General features: G+C 51.0%; 1 protein-coding gene across 1 annotated transcript in view; it reads left to right on the top strand.

Moving 5' to 3' along the window:
* The window catches only part of ADARB2 (adenosine deaminase RNA specific B2 (inactive)), a 395,175-nt gene that overhangs the window by 267,837 nt on the left and 109,466 nt on the right, over positions 1–17,872 (top strand). The window contains exons 2-3 of the mRNA XM_081131940.1: positions 2,544–2,630; positions 9,449–10,317. Coding sequence (XP_080988066.1) covers positions 2,544–2,630; positions 9,449–10,317 — 956 coding nt within the window. The remainder of the gene's footprint in view (positions 1–2,543; positions 2,631–9,448; positions 10,318–17,872) is intronic.

Raw genomic sequence — 17,872 nt, 5'->3', positions numbered from 1 at the left:
TGTCTGTATTGACCGCATCTTGCTGCTCATTCATCCTCTGATGGACACTTGGGTGGCTTCCACCTTTTGTCGACTGTGAATAATGTTGCTATGGACATTGGGGTACAGATGTCTCTTGTAATCCTGCTTTCAGTTATTTTGGGTATGGACTCAGAAGTGGGACTGCTGCTTTCATAGTGGCTGAACCATTTTATATCCCCACCCGCAGCGCAGAAGGGTTTCAACTTCAAGTCTCTCCAATGCTTGGTTTTTCTTATCTTATTGAAAATAGCCATCCTAATGGGTATGAGGTGGTAGATCATTGTAGTTTTGATTTGCATTTCCCTGATGACTAATGATGCTGAGCATCTCTTCATGTGCTCATTGGCCATTGGTCTATCTTCTTTGGAGAAATATCTGTTCAAGTCCTTTACCATAAATCTGAATTTCAGATAAACAATACATTTTTTTTAATAATCTGTCCCAGTACTGGAGATGTATATACTGAAAAAGTATATTGCTTACCTAAAACTCATTTTTAACTAGGCGTCTTGCATTTTTACTTGATAAATCTGGCAATGCTAAAAAGTGAGAACTTGGATGGATCTAAAACAATCTTTAAACGTCTCACAGTTTGCTCAGGTGAGCTCTGAAATGGCTTAGCGTGTTTCTATGGGTGTTGGGCTGGTGGCCCTACTTTATTAGAAAATTGTAATTTCATTTTGAGATGCTCCAGACTAAATCATTTGAGCTTCACACTCTTTGTGCAATATTATTGGGCTCCCTTAATGAAATTATAACTCAAGCAAGAGATTTCATTCCCTGGTAGTAAATTAGCTTGGGCCGCGCGGGTTTAGTCTTCCCTGGCTTATCCTGCTCTTCGGAGAATGAAGAAGGGGCGGGAGATTCGTGTTTCAGTTATTTATTGTTCTCTTTGAGTGAACGTTACATTGTTACCCGTCCCTACTGGAAACAACAGCTGTTAACAGGCTCGGGAATGAATTTCAATGTGAACTCCCCTGGCCTCTGGGATGCTTGGCTAAAGAGAAAACAGGCTCATAATGGAAAGAGAGAGAAAAAGAGCAGGATTCGGGCCTGGGTCTGGACGCCCGCAGGCCAGCTGCATATAAAACCGCCAGTCAGCGGCGTCCTGGGACGTCACATTCAGGCTGTGCTGAAATGGGATTGCTATCAACAGTCCTCCCTTCTGACCACAGAGGCAGACAAAAGGCAGCCTGATGCAAATCGTGACCTTGCTGAACACCCTGCCCTCGGGTGTCAGAGGCGACAGGGAGTGTCCCCGCATGGCAAAGTAACCCAACCCTGGCCACCTGGGCCCTGGACAACCTAACCCCAGGAGGAGCAGGAATGACTATCGCAACCCTATAGCAACCCTGTAACAACCCTGTAACATCGGATAAGCAATAGTGACATTTCCAGCTATCTTTTTTTTATTTGTAATGTGGTCAAGATTCTTACAGAACAGAATGAATCAGGCAGACTTGGGGAGAAAGAGGGCCCAAGAGGCAGGAATCTGAGAACAGAGGAGGACTCTTCTGCGAGGGAGACAGTTCTGCTTATGGACAAGGGCTCCTAACTTCTATGGTTAAATTTAGTCAGTGAAACCTCTAAAATCAGGAGCCTCTCTTTTGGCTCCCTTTATTAGTTCTTTTTTATATCTCCCAACTGTATGTCCAACCTACAAGCCCTTAATCACTCTGTTTAAGAGAGAAATTGCTGAAACCATGGAAAGAACACCTTTCATTGGTGATAAGTGGCATTTCCTACTTGGGTCCACCTTCCCTTCCCACCTGTGCTGTACTCAGAGGTGCCCAGCACCCAGGTGCTTGACGAGTCTTGTGTGACTCACCCACCACCGGGGCTGCGGGCACAGGGCATCCCCTGAGTCCTTCCACTGACTGTCCAGCGACCGGGTCCCATTTCCAGGAAGAGCTCTTCTGCGCTGGGAGCCCTGCACTGCTTCCTCCACCTGCATCCCTTCTCCTCTCCCTCAGCTTCTCTCCCATTCTTCTACTTCTACTCAAATGCACACTAAGTGTATTTTACAGTTTTAAATCCATTATTTTCATGCATGTCGGGCCCACAAAGCAAGTTCTCCACTAATGGGGGAAAATAGTCTTGGTTTTATTTGTACGATGCTCGTTTAATTGTGGGAATTTTTTTTACTTGCTTTAGCGGCTCTCTGCAAAATGACCTCAGCCTGGCAGGCCCTGCCCCACCCAGTATCCTATAAGCTTGTGCAAGGCTGTTGCCCTGGAGACGATTGCTTCAAGTTTTAAGGGACGTGGAACAAAAGGAGGGGAGATGCCAAAAATAAGAAAAGAAAAAAAGATAGATATCATAAAGTTTAAAATTGAATGGAGAGGGGAATTTGATAAAATGCTGTCAGAAATTCAATAAAAGACTGAACCAGAATGAAGTGGCTGAAACCAAAACGACCTTTCAACCTCCCTTGTCCAAACCCTCAGTAATAAGAACATATGAAAGCACTGAATTTTTCTGAAACTCGATGTCAAAGTGCATTTCCGTTCTTTTCTTTCCAGACAAAGTAAGCATGTTGTCAGCCTTCATCGCTCCCTTCAAGCACTTGAGCCCCGGGGCCACAAACACGGAAGACGAAGACAATCTAAGTAAGCAACCCCCCTCCCTGAAGAGGGTGGGGGCCCCAGCCCAATGTCCCCAAAGACTGAGGCCCTTAGGGAGATGCGGTGGGAGGGGCATGGCTTACTACCCGGGCTTCCCAGAGCAGGAGATTCTGCTCTCATCCCCATCTGGAGTCTCATCCCCACCTGGAGTCCCATCCCCACCTGGAGTCTCATCCCCACCTGGAGTCTCATCCCCACCTGGAGTCCCATCCCCACCTGGAGCCCCATCCCCACCTGGAGTCTCATTCCCATCTGGAATTTTACTCCCACCTGGAATTTCACTCCCTCCTGGAATCCCATCTTCATCTGGAATCCTACCCTTACCTGGGTGGTAGGAAAATATTAGCCATAACCGTGTGATTGAGAACTCCGGGAATTGTGTTATCGTTTTTAAATAGTTATCTTGGGCCATCCCTTCTCTTTCCTGTGTTTTTCTCCTTCAAACAAAAAAAAAGAAGAAGAAGAAGAAGAAGAAAGAAAAAATAGCATAGAACAGTCTCTTTGAACACAGTTTGTACAATTAATAACAAGCAAAGAGCTGGGCAGGTGCCCGCTTGTTGAAACATTTCTGGCACATGAAACTGGAGAGACACCAAGCAGTGTGGGGCGGGGACCGAAACGCTGGCTTGGGGAGGGACCTAAACCGTGTCCCTGCGCAGACCGCTGAGGAGACGGAGAAGACAGGGCTGGTGTGTGAGTCTGGGCGCGTCTGGCAAGCTTTACACTCGCCTCTTGTTTGTAGCATATTGTCAGGCATTTAAACAAGGGGGTGAATGTTCCAAACCATACGAACACCGCTTGCATTTCAACATCCCCTAACAGATGGGTCACCTTCTCAGCCAGAAAGAGTTGGGAACATGCTTGTTGTCCTGGGGTGGGAAGGACCCGAAGGTTTACTGGCGATCACTAGGATTTGTTGGCCTGACCAAGGGGCAACAGCGGAGGGACTGCACAGGATCATCGTCCACTTGCCATCAGCTCTTAAGAAACACAACACTCCTGCATGAATAGCTCCTTCCCAGGAAACATAATTATCAGCAAGACTGAACACTGCGGTGCTTGCCCTGGATTATTCCTCTAACGCAAAGTCACAGAATCACTGGATGTCAACCCCGAGCGGACCCTGGAGATGCTCCAGTTTTAGTCTTTGTCTCTAGATGAGGGAGGGCAGGTGCAGACCATGAGTGTGGCGTGAGGATCAGAACAAAGGTCTCCTGGCTCTCCGTTAGCGCGCTTAGGGGACACCTGGGTCAGAGTGAAACTTGGACAAATGATTGTTTCTCTCTCATGATCTAAATCAGAACATTTCTAGAACACAGTCAATGTATTGATAGCTTGAGGGATAAAATCTTATCGTTTCCGCATCTTTCTCACCCAGACTCTCTCTCCATGTGGAAGTATCTCTCTCCGCTTCCAGCAGCTCAGCAGGCTAATGACTTCTGATGCCAGAACAATATTGGAAGCAGAAGCCTAGTGGGGGCAAGGCCTCCACTGCCGTCTCGTGCTCTGTAATCACCAGCCCTGCTGCCCCCGGCTATGAACATCTCTGCTCAGACCCTCAGAGCCTCGTTTCCAGGACAGGGACAGGGACATAACCTGAGCCATGGACTTGAGGTCAAAGTCAAATAGGATAGCACATGAAGACATTTTAGACAAGGACCTGGGACATACAAATGCTCCATCCAGGTTGGCTACTACCAGTAGTTAAGGCTATTTTCCCTAATTCAGCTCACTGACTACTAGGTGAAAACTTACAGATAAGAATGACTTTTAAGTGTTTGTTACATGTTAAAATGCCTTTGAAATGCTTGGAGAATTGTGTTTTCTATCAGCGGATTAGTCATTCCCTTTGTAATAGGTGCTGTCAATATACTTAGGAAACCCTATTTTCATACACTGTTCAAAGGTACTCCTCCAAATGAATGTGCTTGTCTCACTCAGCTCTCACTATTATTCCCATTAAGCCCCTCAACTTACTGCCCAAATGCCACGGGAAGGAGGAAGGGATGAGCAACTCCCCTGGGGGGAGGGGGGTGTAAAGTATGTGTGGTGTGCCTGGTACATGTGTGATGAATGTGTGGTGTGTGCTCTGTGTTTGTAATGTGTGTGTGGCATGTGTGATAGATGTGATGTGTGTGATAAGTGTATTCATGTATGCATTGTATGTATGTATATGTATGTGTGTGGTATGTGTGGTGTGTGTGATGTGTATAGTGTGTGTGTTGTGTGTGATATGTGTAAAGTGTGTGTGGTGTGTGTGATGTATATATTGTGTGTGTGTCTGTGTGTGGTAAGTGTGTGTACTGTGGTGTGTGTAATGGATGTTCACTGTGTGTGTACATAGGTAGATGGCAGAGGCAAGTGTGTCCTTGCTCTGTAGTCTCCTGTTTGTATCTATCAGCTACGGAATGGATGTGTCTGAGTTGGTTTTGGATAAAGTTCCACCACTGAGGACCATCTCGCTCCCGCTCCACCGGCAGCCCGGCCCATCACTCACATCTGCTCCTTCCCTGGAGCTGAGCTCCCATGTCTATGGCTGAGCTGGGGCCAGGGGTTGATAGCCAGAGACTCAGCCTGAGAGAGGATGGTGTCCATGGGCCCACCTGGAAGCCAGCCAACAGCAGGCTGGGTTCTGGCTAACCATCAGCCAGATAAGACTTTGTGCCTAAGCTGGTAACCTTGAGAGCTTTCTTCTTCGAACACTGAAGAGAGTGGTCGCTGGTCCCAGTCCCATCACCTCTGTGCCTGACACTGACCTGAAGGTGTCACATGAGGAGGGGCTGAGATGCCCGATCCTGGCCAGGGCCACAGGCCTGCACAGTCCATGCTCTTTGCATGGGTCTGGAGGGAGGGCAGCCAAGCCACATGGGGATGCATAGTAGGCTGGGCTTCCAGACGACATGAGACAAGTCTTGAAAGGAGCCAGTCTTCTCCTGCTGCAGAGCCTGACCCACAAGCCATTGGCGTCAGGCTAGTCCTCAGCCCACATAGCCAGGACCTTGCATTCCGTACTCCGAGTCGCGAGGCCCGCCTGACTGGCCACCACAGCCTCCCCTTTTCATGCATCTTCTTACCCTCAAGGCACAAGGGCGTTCCCTGCAGGAATGGAGAGCAGGTGCCCACCTTGCTCCTGTCGCAGGCCCTGTCTGGTTGGGATGGGGTGGATCAGAAGGCCGCCTCCAACCTGCAGGCACAGCAGCAGCATTACTCGTGAGGCGGCGTCATGAAAAGCTCCCAACAACCCAACCACTGCAGGAACTCTGGCTCCATAATGACCGGGCAGAAGCTGGCCCGGGGACCGGGACCTGGAGGAAGCAGACGCTCCTACCTAACACACAGGCTGCACTCACACCGGGTGATAACGGCAGTGATATGGCAACGGGGGCTTCGCCCCACAGTTGAAGGAGGCAGCCACTGCACAAATGAAGCCCAGAAATTGAACTGAATTATGAAAGTTGTATTTCACCTGGAAAATAAATGTTTAACCACAGCCATGACTGTATAAAATTCCACTTTTTCTCCCCAAAATGCTTCTTAGTCACTTACTTATCAGATAGATTATCAGAGAGAAAGAAAGAGACCACATTCACCTAACACTTATTACAGTATATTGTTATAATTGTTCTGTTATTATTTGTTATTATTGCTAATCTTTCACTGTACTTAATTTATAAATTAAACTTTATTATAGGTATGTATGTATAGGAAAAAACACAGTATATATAGGGTTTGGTACTATCTACAGTTTCAGGCATCCACTGGGGATCTTAGAACGTATCTTTCACAAATAAGAGGGAACAACACTATTTTCAAAACATACATTAGACTTTCCTATATGTCAGGGCTTTTGCTCAGCCTGTTACATGTGTTCCTTTGTCCAATCTCATAATAATCTTATAAGACAAGGGTTATGAAAACCCATATTTTCCATCTTCTGAAAATGGTGTTTGGGCAGGTCAAAGGACTGGTCCAAGGTCACACCTACATAAAAGATGGGGAGAACTTGCACCTCTCATCCACTTGACCCCCAGAGCCAGTGGAGTGACGGCAGCCTCTCTCTGCCTTGCTCAGACTCAGCAGGCCAGTGAACGTGAGCATGTGAGCTTGTGCTGAGGGAGCTGGACCTCTAATATGCTTGTTTGCAAAAGCCAGTAGGTAACATCATCCCAGAGATTATGGCTAGTGTATCCAGGATAGGGCCCAGAGGTCTGCATTTTTATCAGTTATTAGATATTGATTATTTCAGAAGGACTCTTCATGCCACAGTCTGATAATCATGTCTATGCTGTTGAAAACAAATAATGACCATCGTCTTTGGATCCTGAGTGTCATGGAAGAAAAGAGTCTGGAAGCAATCTCGGTGCAGGTGGAGGGGAAGTTCAGGACCAGGAGGGCTGTTGCTCCAAGATAAACCTTTCTACTTGAAAAGGCAGCAGAGGTCATCTGATATGCCGGCCACTTTAATCACACGCACAGGCTCCCTCGATCCCCACATTGTGAGAAATCAATAAGAAATTAGAGCACCCAGCAAGTTCCAGGCAATCTGCTGTGGGGCCTTTCGGCCAGGTTATTTTTTTTTTCCCATCTTTATGTTCAATCTGGGAAACTATGTGGTTAATCTGATCTACTACCCTCGGCCTGAAACACGCCACAGGGCGGAGCTCCTGACTGTGTGCACCCCAATGTGTAATGACTCACAGGGGACCTGAAAGTTGGCACTTGATACTGAGAGGTAATTATTCCTACAAAATAGTCTGGATGCAATGCCATCCACCTCTAACTTATAAAATGCTCACGTTCACTCCTTTGAACAAAATTACCTCTGCAGGCCCAACATTTTATGGACACAAACCACCAGAGAAAATATTAACAGAGCCGCCTCACAACTTAGAGAACGGAGCTCATGAGCAATGGACGGTTCAGCAAACAGCACTTTCAAAACAGACACTCTCAGCACCGCTAGGAACACAGCCTGGGGAGCTGACGGGGGGGGGGGGGGGGGGCAGGAAGCATCTCCAAGAGCCCTGAGCTGGAAGGACACCAGCATCAGGACCAAGAGCGGAGCCCTGTCCAGAGTGAGGGCACCTCTCCGAGGCACCGATGCTCCAGGCATCTTCCGTGCCTGTGAGCTAGCACTTTCTAGTTATCATTCTCCAGCTCAGTGCCATGAAGATGAGGGTCTCACCCCAGCTTGGCTCCCGGCAGGCAGAGGGGAAAGTCCTCAGCATCTACTTATAAGCTGCAGGTTGGTTGTCAAAGTGACCCCAAGTTTCCACTCGCTTCACAAGAAAAAATTCATTCACAACCTGGTACACAGCCACCTGGAGCCCCTGAGATCCCAGTTCCCACGGAGAAATGGAAGGACGCAGGGGGCCGTTTGCTTGTGGCCCGAGCTCCGCCCATACAAATGGCAGGCTGTGTGCTCTGAGCTTCATTCCCTCCCAGGGATGGTGTCCCTGTGGAACGGCCCAGGAATAGTGGCCACAAACTCGTCTTCACAGCAGCAAGACATTCCCAGGGTGCAATCACATCTCAGCCAGTTATCCAACCGCAGCTCCACCTCCCCGAGCCTCAGTTTCCCCTCCTAGAGAATGGTGCTGTGACCCCCACCCCCAGAAAGGTGTGAGGAGTAAGAAAGGTGCCAGAGCGAAGGTGCCGTGGGGCTCAGTGACAGGGAACTGCTCAGCCCACGAACATCATCCTGGAGTGTTTCGTGGGAATCAGGGTCAGCGTAGCAGAAGCATCTCTGCCAGGAGGCAACAGGAGCTCTGGTCCTGTGGTTCTGTGACAATCCCAGCTGAGGTTTTCTAAACGGGACAACTTTATTGGTGAAGACTGGTCCGAGACAGCCTGTCCAGAAAAGTTAAATCATTACACACATCCACCACCTATGGTTAGCAAGTTAGGATGTTGCTAAATCTGATGCATATCATTTTTTGCAAAAGAAATAAAACATCACAGACACAAGTGAAGCCCCCACTTGGGTCCCCATTCCGTTTCCACCTTGTCTCCCGGAAGGTTAGCCTCTAAGCTTTACCGCTGTGCCTGATTACACAAGCAGCGCGAAGTGCCTGCACTACTGTGATTTATAGTGATGACTCCCTGCCCTCTCTGCATTATCGGCAAGTTGCCTTTATCATGCAACATTATACTTCTGAGACTTATATGCTGAAGCATGTAAACCTGGCCCATTAACCGTGAGTGCTATCGAGCGTTCATCCTGCGATCGCACCACAGTTCAGCTACCAGTCCACACCGCAGGGAAGACCCGTGTGGCCCTCAGGGCTGCCTGCCGCTAACAGAAGGAAAGGGCCACATGTGGTGTCGTTTCGTTTGGTTTGGTTTGGTTTGGTTTGGTTTGGTTTGGTTTGGTTTGGTTTGGGGGAGGCTTTGTGGGGAGGGGGGGCAGAGGGCTGTGCCCAGCAGGCCTCATCCCCACAACGTCTCAACCACACTCAGAGCAGCAGGTGGGAGCCACTGTGAGCAGGTCACGCTCATCACATCCACACCCCACATTCTCAGAAACACAGGAACTGTTCAGGGATGCGGGCCCTTCCTCCTCCTGGGCAGTTGGCTCCACTTTCGGGGAAGCTGAGTAACTCCTGTTTGCCTAGAAATGAAGGGTGCCACTTAGCACGTCCCCAGAAGGCTCCACCCACTGGGTACCCACAGGACAGCTGACCTCCAAGCTCGGCTTCCAGGCTGGTGGCTGGGCTCAGGTGCACGGCACAGCCATCAGCAGCGGCGTCTGTCTTCAGGCGAGCTGAGCGCCCGGGGTCACCGCTGTCCGTTCTCACCCCCAGGTACCAGCAGCGCCGACGTGAAGGAGAACCGAAACGTGAGCAACCTGGAGGCTCGGCCACTGCCCGCCGGTGACAGAGCCCGAGGCGGGGCACCCGGCATGAAGAGGAAAAGGCCTCTGGAGGAGGGCAACGGTGGCCACTTCTGCAAACTGCAGCTGATCTGGAAGACGCTCTCGTGGTCGGTGACGCCCAAGAACGCGCTGGTCCAGCTGCACGAGCTGCGGCCCGGCCTGCAGTACCGGATGGTGTCCCAGACCGGCCCGGTGCACGCCCCGGTCTTTGCCGTGGCTGTGGAGGTAAACGGGCTCACGTTTGAGGGCACGGGGCCCACGAAGAAGAAGGCCAAGATGCGGGCGGCCGAGCTGGCCCTGCGCTCCTTCGTGCAGTTCCCCAACGCCTGCCAGGCCCACCTGGCCATGGGCAGCGGCCCCAGCCCCTGCACGGACTTCACCTCCGACCAGGCCGACTTCCCCGACACGCTGTTCCAGCAGTTCGGGCCGGCGGAGCCCAGTGCCGCCTTCCCGGGCCGCCGCCCCGCTGAGCCCGAGCGGCTGGCCCCCGGGTGCCGGCGGGGCCGGCTGCTGCGCCACACGCTGGACCTGGTGGCCCCGGGCGAGAGGAACCCGGTGGTGGTGCTGAACCAGCTGCGGGCTGGCCTGCGCTACGTGTGCCTCTCGGAGCCAGCCGACAGGCAGCGGCCCCGGAGCTTCGTCATGGCCGTGAGCGTGGACGGCAGGATGTTCGAAGGCTCGGGACGCAGCAAGAAGCTGGCCAAGGGCCAGGCGGCGCAGGCCGCCCTCCAGGCCCTCTTCGGCATCCGGCTGCCCGGCCACATGCCCAGCAGGAGTAAAAGTCGCCTCTTGCCACAGGTGAGAATTCTCAGGTAGCTCCCGGCCGGTGGCGTCTCCCGGATGCTAGGAGACCACGAGCTGGGACAGGCAGCAGGCAGCCCCTGCTCCAGTCGCTGTAAGTAGAGAGCAAGCTCCCCTCTCAGAACAACCAGCTCAGCCCGTGCCAGCCTCGCCATTCGAGCGACTGTCAGGCTACGGGGGAGAGGGTCGTGTGCATGTAAAGGAAGAATGCCAACATGGGGACTCAACAGAGGAGACGGGGGAGGAGTAAAGGCAGGTGATGGCTGTGATGACACGAATGGCAGGAAACGGGGCGGGGTGGGGGCAGGGCCAGTCCCCAGACAGGATGACATGGAAGAACAACTGGCCTTGTCCGCTGTGTCCTTCGGTGACTTGGTTACTGAGTGTTCTGCAGCAGGGGGACTAGCAGCAGGTGAAAATGCATGGTGGGCCCTGGCCAGTTTGGCTCAGTGGTTACAGCATCGACCTTCTGCCTAAAGGGTCCTGAGTTCGATTCCAGCCAAGGGTACCTACCTCGGTTCCAGGCTCAATCCCTGGCCTGATCGGAGTTCATGCAGGAGGCAACCGATGGATGTGTCCCTCTCACATCCATGTTTCTCTCTCTCTCTTCCTTCCACTCTCTCTGAAAAGCATGTTGGGTAGCAGTTTGGGTAGTTTCTCAATAAGGAGGCTGGAGGAAGGGGAGTGAATGTGAGTCGTCTCATCTCAGCAATGCCACCCGAGGCAGGTGCCTGGGCGGCAGCCTGGAAGCAAAGGGCTCAGACCAAGGACAGGGCTGGAACCTCCTGTCACCATCGTCTCTCGGGCCTTTTCCCACCAGACGCAGGTCTGCTTTCTCACGCCGGTTCGCCTTTGCTCATGCAAGAAATACTTTCCTAGCGCCGTCCATGTGTCAGGAACTGTTCTCACCCCATTCCAAAGCAACCCCAAACTTCCAAATCTTGTCACTTCTTATTTATGCAAGTTACCTTCTGTCTCGGCGTTTTCAGAACTATCTGTAGGCATCACAAATGCATCAGATGCAGGAAAGTATCTTTATTCACTTTGGCATCAATTGTGGGGTGGGAACGTAGTTCAAAAGCACTCACCCAGCACAGGTCTACGGTAAGTACCCGGTAACTCTAAGTTGTTGCTCCCATGGCTGTTGTGACCACATCGCAGCTCCTAGGGCAGGACCCGCTGTTGCCTTGGGAGGCCGCACATCTGCGGAAGGAGGCAGGGTGCCACCCAGACCTCCGGGAGCACGAAGGATACACCACAGCGACTAACCCTAACGCACAGGACAGCTGCCTCGTCCTGAATCACGACGCTCAATAAATATGTGTCTGCCAGGGGTCAGCTCCTCACAGCTCCACTGAATGAGGGAAAGAGACTGTCCAACATGGAAACAACGGAGGGCGGCTGTTTCTCCTTCCATCCCTGCCCCCAATGCCTTCATCCATTTTTACGCATTTATTGAATGTTCTCAAGAGCAGGTTGAAGGGCTTTAGACCATCATCTCCATCCCTCTTACCTTTCAACCCACCCTCAACTAACACAATCCAGGTAGAAACGGGGTGTTTGCAAGAAGCTCAGGGTCGAAGGTCCCTGAGCACCTCCTGCCAGAAGTCTGCAGCCTTGTTTTTCTTTCCTGGCTCCTCTACTTTATTTTGTTTTCTCTCTTTTTCCTTCTGATCCTGTCTCTCCGTTATCTGTAGCTTAAACTTGCCCACCTCGCCCAAGGAAGCCACTGTGCCCCCTGCAAACCAGATGAGCCCCAGGTGGCCCATGGCCTCCACAGCACCTGTCTTCTCGCCACCTTCCCCGAGAAGGTCCCCCCTGCAGGCTGGGTGGTGGTGTGACCCCTCGTCCTCCAGCCTGTGGTTTCGGGCGTGGCCACTCCACCAAGGGCCCTCACTGACCCCGCATTTCCTATTCAGTAAGAAACGTTTTTTCGCTCCTGCACCGCTCCCAGCCCACCCACCCCAAATGGGCGTTGAAGGATGTCGGGAGTCACAGCCCGGACACGTTTCCTCTCATGCCGTCACCCAGCGCTCGCACCGTGGAGGAGCCAGGCAGCACCACTGCTTCGTAACAGTCGTTTGACCCCAGAAAGCAGCACATCAGTTAAAGCCACGGCCGCTAAATTATTTTTCTCTGACAGCCTGCTAACCACCCCGACTGGATGATGGAGGGCTGGGAGCAGCGTGAGGGCTGAGGGCCATCCATCACACCCTGGGCACTGCCGTCCTGAGGCTCGTTACCATCCCCTTGACCGGTTCCCGGGCTGGGTGGGGCCGCTGGGTTGGGGGACCCAGGACCGGGTGCCATCAGCGGCTTCATTAAATTTGAATCCTGTCTTGGACATGGTCTGCATCCAGGAACTGATATATTTTTTTTTTTATTCCAAAAGTCCCTGTAAATGCTGCCCCACTCTCCTGCTTGGCCCAATGCCCTGTCTACACAGCAAACACCTGGTCCCACCAGCACCGTGGTCCTAACTCCCAGGCTCCAGTGGCAGGACCCTTTGTCATCCTGTCTAACTGTGCTGTTAGCACTGGCTTGGGAACAGCATGCCAGGCACTCCTGTCCTAGCCAGGCTCCCAGAACCACCACCCACACTACAGAAAGGCAGGTCCCCCACCACTGACCTCTGAGGACCCCCCCAAGTCCACCCAGGAGGAAGGCATGACAGTCGGTGCTGAAGAGACACAATTTCAGGAACTCAGGTGCCAGCACAAATATTTAATGTTCTTTGCCCAAAATCTCAAGTTCTGCCCTACATAGTCTCAAGCCACGAGTCTGGTTCTAAGACACCCCCACTCTGGGTCACACATGTGGAGGAGCACCCGTGTCTCTGATGCTTTACCCAGAGGTTCGGTCCTGTGTGAGTAAAGCTTCAGAGCCTGCCCTAGTGGTTACCTCCTTAAGTAATTAATGCAATTAAGTAATGTCACCTCTTTAAGTAATATTCTATGAAAAAAATTTCACACGTGATGACAGTGCATAGGGTCATGTGAGGAGGGTGTTTAAAATACTGCCGTGGGCCCGGCTGCACAAAATGCAGTAAGTGCTGAAAGAAGGGCCCAGAACCTGCCCTGTGATTCTCACACAGGTGGGTCAGATAACTGCATGGACAGGTAACCTACCTCTGGGAACCTTATCAGGGCTCTCGGCCTCGGCCTGGGAGCAGGACCACAGCAGGACCAGCAGAGAAGGCCTGGGAGCAGGACCTCAGCAGGACCAGCAGAGAAGGTTGGACGCTTGCTCGTCAACAAGACAATCCTAAGATCTCCCTGAGTGCCCCTCAGGTAGAGAGGTTGGTGCCACTGTACTCACTGTCCAATCATCGACTTCTGGAAAGAGAGAAGCATCCCCTCCTCCGAAGTAACACCAGTGTCAATAGTGCAGGCTTGTTTCCTCCTCAATTTTGAAGGAGTAAAGAATAATATTCTCAATAAAGATGAAGATCACAGAGGTTGGTTTCTCCAGGATCTGATTCTCACCATCTTGTTTCTCAGAATGAGGCTAGTTCTGATCCTTCGATTTCATGAGATATGACTTCAGGACTCTTAGCCAGAATGCCAAGACCAAGACTTTATTAAATTATTGAATTTTTTAAACTGCAGTACAGACCTAAATGAGCAGGGTCTGCAATACTCACCCAGGCACACAGGCTGGACACACAGCAGATGTCAGGTGATGAGGAAACCAATGCACCAGGAGGCAGCTGGGGGCCGAATCCCTCATACACTGTCTTCATCTGCACTTGGTACATCTCCTGGCACAAAATTCCTCTAGGATAACGAGATACTTGGAAATAATAAGAAGACCATGTCAGACTACAAATACCCATTTCCTGGAAGCATCATCTTAAGAAAATAATAATAATAATAAAATCACACAATTTACATCTCTCTCCATCTTCATTTCCAAGGCCCCAGCATGAAAAGAATTTCATTCATAAAAGCGTTAAATTCAGCCAGAAGGCATATCTCTCAGCGTTTCCTTCCCATGGAAACAGGTCATTGAGGAGAACAGTGTACACGTGATGGGAGTAAAGAGAAAGTGAGGAGAAATCATGCAGACCCTAAAAAGGGGGAGACATCGTGAAGCATCACCCGCTTCTGCTAGGAGGGGCAGAAACCACGGGAATGTATAACTAACGTGAAGGAAACAGACAATTTTTTTAAGTTTCAGCATTTTATAGTAAATTGGATCAGAACTTCGGCACCTGGCCCCATCCATGGAGTCGGCCCCCAGAATCAGCTGCAGAGTTAGATGGAGGACTGGCCCTTGTTCCATTCACGACAGCTGGGCTGCAAGTGTTCACAGGATGTTTGCAAAACTGAGGCTTCCTTCTCGAAAAGACCAAGGTGCCCCAGCTGCCTCTGGTCACTTTACAGACTGCCTTTCTAATCCTGTACTCCTGCTAATCTGTCTCGCTCAGTAGACGCAGCACCCTGACTGCTGGAAAGCAGGACTGTTCATTAATAGTGCTGTAACGGATTAGCAGCAGAGGGTCCTCACATTTTAAATAAGCGGCAAATAAAAATGATTCGATGTGGAAGTCACGGGCACTCGGCCTCATACCGCCTGCGCGGAGCTTGAGGACGCCCTGGAACAGCGGCCAATGCTGAAGAGTCGTTCCTTGCTCAGCTGGACCTGCCATGTTCTTTGCCATGTCCCTGTTTCCTCAGAAGGGGCACTGATGGCCGGAACTACAGTGACAGTCACTTCATTGTCACTGCACATAGAAATATCTTCTAAAATCCCTCCTTAACGAGGGTTTTGAAGGCTTTGTAGATGCTTAACAATACATTTATACAATATCTGTAACGTGATATAAAAATATATTTATACAATACACATTTATACAGTGTACATATAATGGGATACAATACGTATACAAAATGCACTTCTAAATAAACATTTATACCACTATGTACAATGTACAATGCACAAAACACATTTATCACATTTATAGAGCAGCCTCTACCATCTGACTTCCTCCTGAAACAAGTTTGGTGCCGTTTTGGTGAGAAGCGCTAAATATGTATGTAAGCCTATGTGTTCTGAATACTCCGCTCAGCGTTCTCAGATACAGTTACTATTACTTAAGCAGAGTCTATAGAGCAGCTTTCCCATCCGTCTCATTGTTCTGTAGCCACAATTCATGGTGGCGATGTGATGACAATGGGGAGATTTCATCAGGAGCTGATATTCTCAGGCTCACCAGGGTCCCATATGGTTCTAGGTGCTCTACATGCAGTAGCACCTTTGAGCCTCATAAACACCTGCGAGGTGGCACTGTTCATATTCCCATCATGCAGATGAGGACACTGAGGTGCAGGAAAGTTAAGGCCTCTGCCGAGAGTCCAGTTGATGAGTGGTGGGACTGAGAGGACAATGAGGGAGCCCCCTGATGCCGGCCTGCCTGTGCCCAGACCCCAACACCTGCACAAGCTTGTTCAGGAGATGGACACACTTGTCGCACAGTGCTGTGTGACTGGGCACAGTGACTGTGACTCAAGGGTGCCTGTTGCTTGTTCCAGACAGGGGGCAAGGAGCGCTGGCTGACTTCGAGAGATCCCAGAGCTTAGTGCTGTGAGCAGAAAGGGGGGTCCAGGGCCCCACTCCCACCTTGGAGCTGTGTCCTACAGATGGAGCCTCTGAGCTCAAGGAGGGAGAGACTGGGAGGAGAGTTCAGAACTCTCTGTTAAGGGGCCCCTCACTGGGCTGATCCCCTGGGAGCCCAGTGGTGCCTGGGAGCTCACCGATAGCCCCCACACTGGGAGACCACCTCTGTCAGAAAGGAGTCTGTTCTTCTTTGGCAGACTTTGTTGGGACAACCAGCTCCCGTCTTCCTTGGGGACACATTCTTGCACTGAAATGAGAGAGACAGCCAATGGGAGAATGCCAGCATGTAAATGAGCCAGAGAAAGCAAAGAAGACCGTCCAAGAGAGAGAGGGGAGCAACTCGCAGATGCAGGGTGCCCATGAGAGATGGGGAAGGAACACAGGGAAGTGAGGGGTCCAAGTTTGCCATTTGCAGCATCTTGGAAGGGCCTTGCTCCTTGCAAACTCTGGCTCCTTGGTCCAGCTGTGACCTCACCCTCTGTGCTGTCATCATAGGCTGTGGGGGCATATTAGGCTATTTGCATCTGGTCTCTGGCCTCTGCTCCCCCAGGGCCCCATGAGTTCCATTGGGAGGCCAGCTGTCTGTGGAGAGACCCCCTATCTCAAGATGGTAGCTCCCCATAACGCTGACTGGCTGAGCAGCCTTATAGCTGCTCCAACTACATAGATGATACCTGGGGGCAGCGCACACTAGGTCCAAGAAGGGGGTTGGAAATGGGTTCCTCCTTGTCTTTGCCACTCCTGGGCCTCACATTCCAAACTCCTGTGTCTTTCCACATGGGCTCTGCTTCCCTGGGAAGCAGGTGGAGAGCAGGGGATGTCCTGGGTGAGAGGGGAGTGAGGTCTGTGAAGGATGCAGGCCAGAGCAGGATTGTGCCGGAGGGCCACCAGCCACCATGCAGAGGCCACATCTGGGCCAGGCCATGAGGCAGCTCAAACTCTAGCCACAGGAATGGGGTAGCTAGATGCTAGATACAGCATGGCCTGGGCAGCTGCAGCTGGGACACCTGTGGGCCTGTAAAGTGGGATGATCATAAAAGTGTCCACTTTGTAGGATGGTAGGAAAATGAAATGGTTAATATATGCAAAGTGCTTAGAATAGCACTTGGCACAGGGAACTCACCGTGTTTTTCATTCTTACTCCAAAGACGCTGGCTGCGGGGCATGTGGCACAGGTGGACAGACAAGCTCAGTAGGATTTGTCATCAGGGAGGAGTCAGGACAAATGTTTAAGAATTTAGATTCCCTCTAATCCTATTTGGGGAGCAGGGAGAGAAAAGTCGGGGTGCAGCTTTTAAAATACAAAGCTGGGGTTCAGGCTTGCTGGGGAGGTGGGAGCTGGGGCCTCAACTGCCCTTAGCTGGCGTTAAGAGATCCTCAGGCTTCTTTGGGCTTCAGTTTCCTTGTCTTGAAAAGACAGGACTGTGATTAGATGTTCACTTTCAGCCTTCACACTCCAAGCAAATAAAACCCGGTGCGAGAGGCCCATATGCCAGCGCGATATATACAGCATGGGGACAATATGCTAACAGCCACTTACTGGGTAACATTTAAGAGTAGCACACACAAACACACCATCATGTTGATATGCAATCTGTAGCATTTTGCCCAAAACCAGAGCTTCTGTTTTCTCACTCCAGCAGTGTTTTCCAAACCAAAGGAAGAACTGAGGACAGCAGCGGATGGAGAAAGCAGTGGCGAGGCCGTGATCTGTGTGCTCGCTGTTGCTGTCCCTGGAGCCCTGCCCTCCTCGAGGGGGCGTCCAGAGAGGTAGATGGAGGTGAAACCCACTCTTATTCTCTTGCCTTTTGCTCCTTAGCACCAAGGTTTTTTATAAGGATTGCAGACTGGCTGAATGTCAAAGTTGTTTAAATATACTGCATCCCAAGTTGGTTCATGCCTGTTTCACCCTCTCCTCTCTGGAACTATCTGG

This window comes from Miniopterus schreibersii (assembly GCF_964146895.1).
Source record: "Miniopterus schreibersii genome assembly, chromosome: 1".
In the NCBI taxonomy this organism is placed as follows: domain Eukaryota; kingdom Metazoa; phylum Chordata; class Mammalia; order Chiroptera; family Miniopteridae; genus Miniopterus; species Miniopterus schreibersii.
This window is presented reverse-complemented; position numbering and strand designations above follow the sequence as displayed.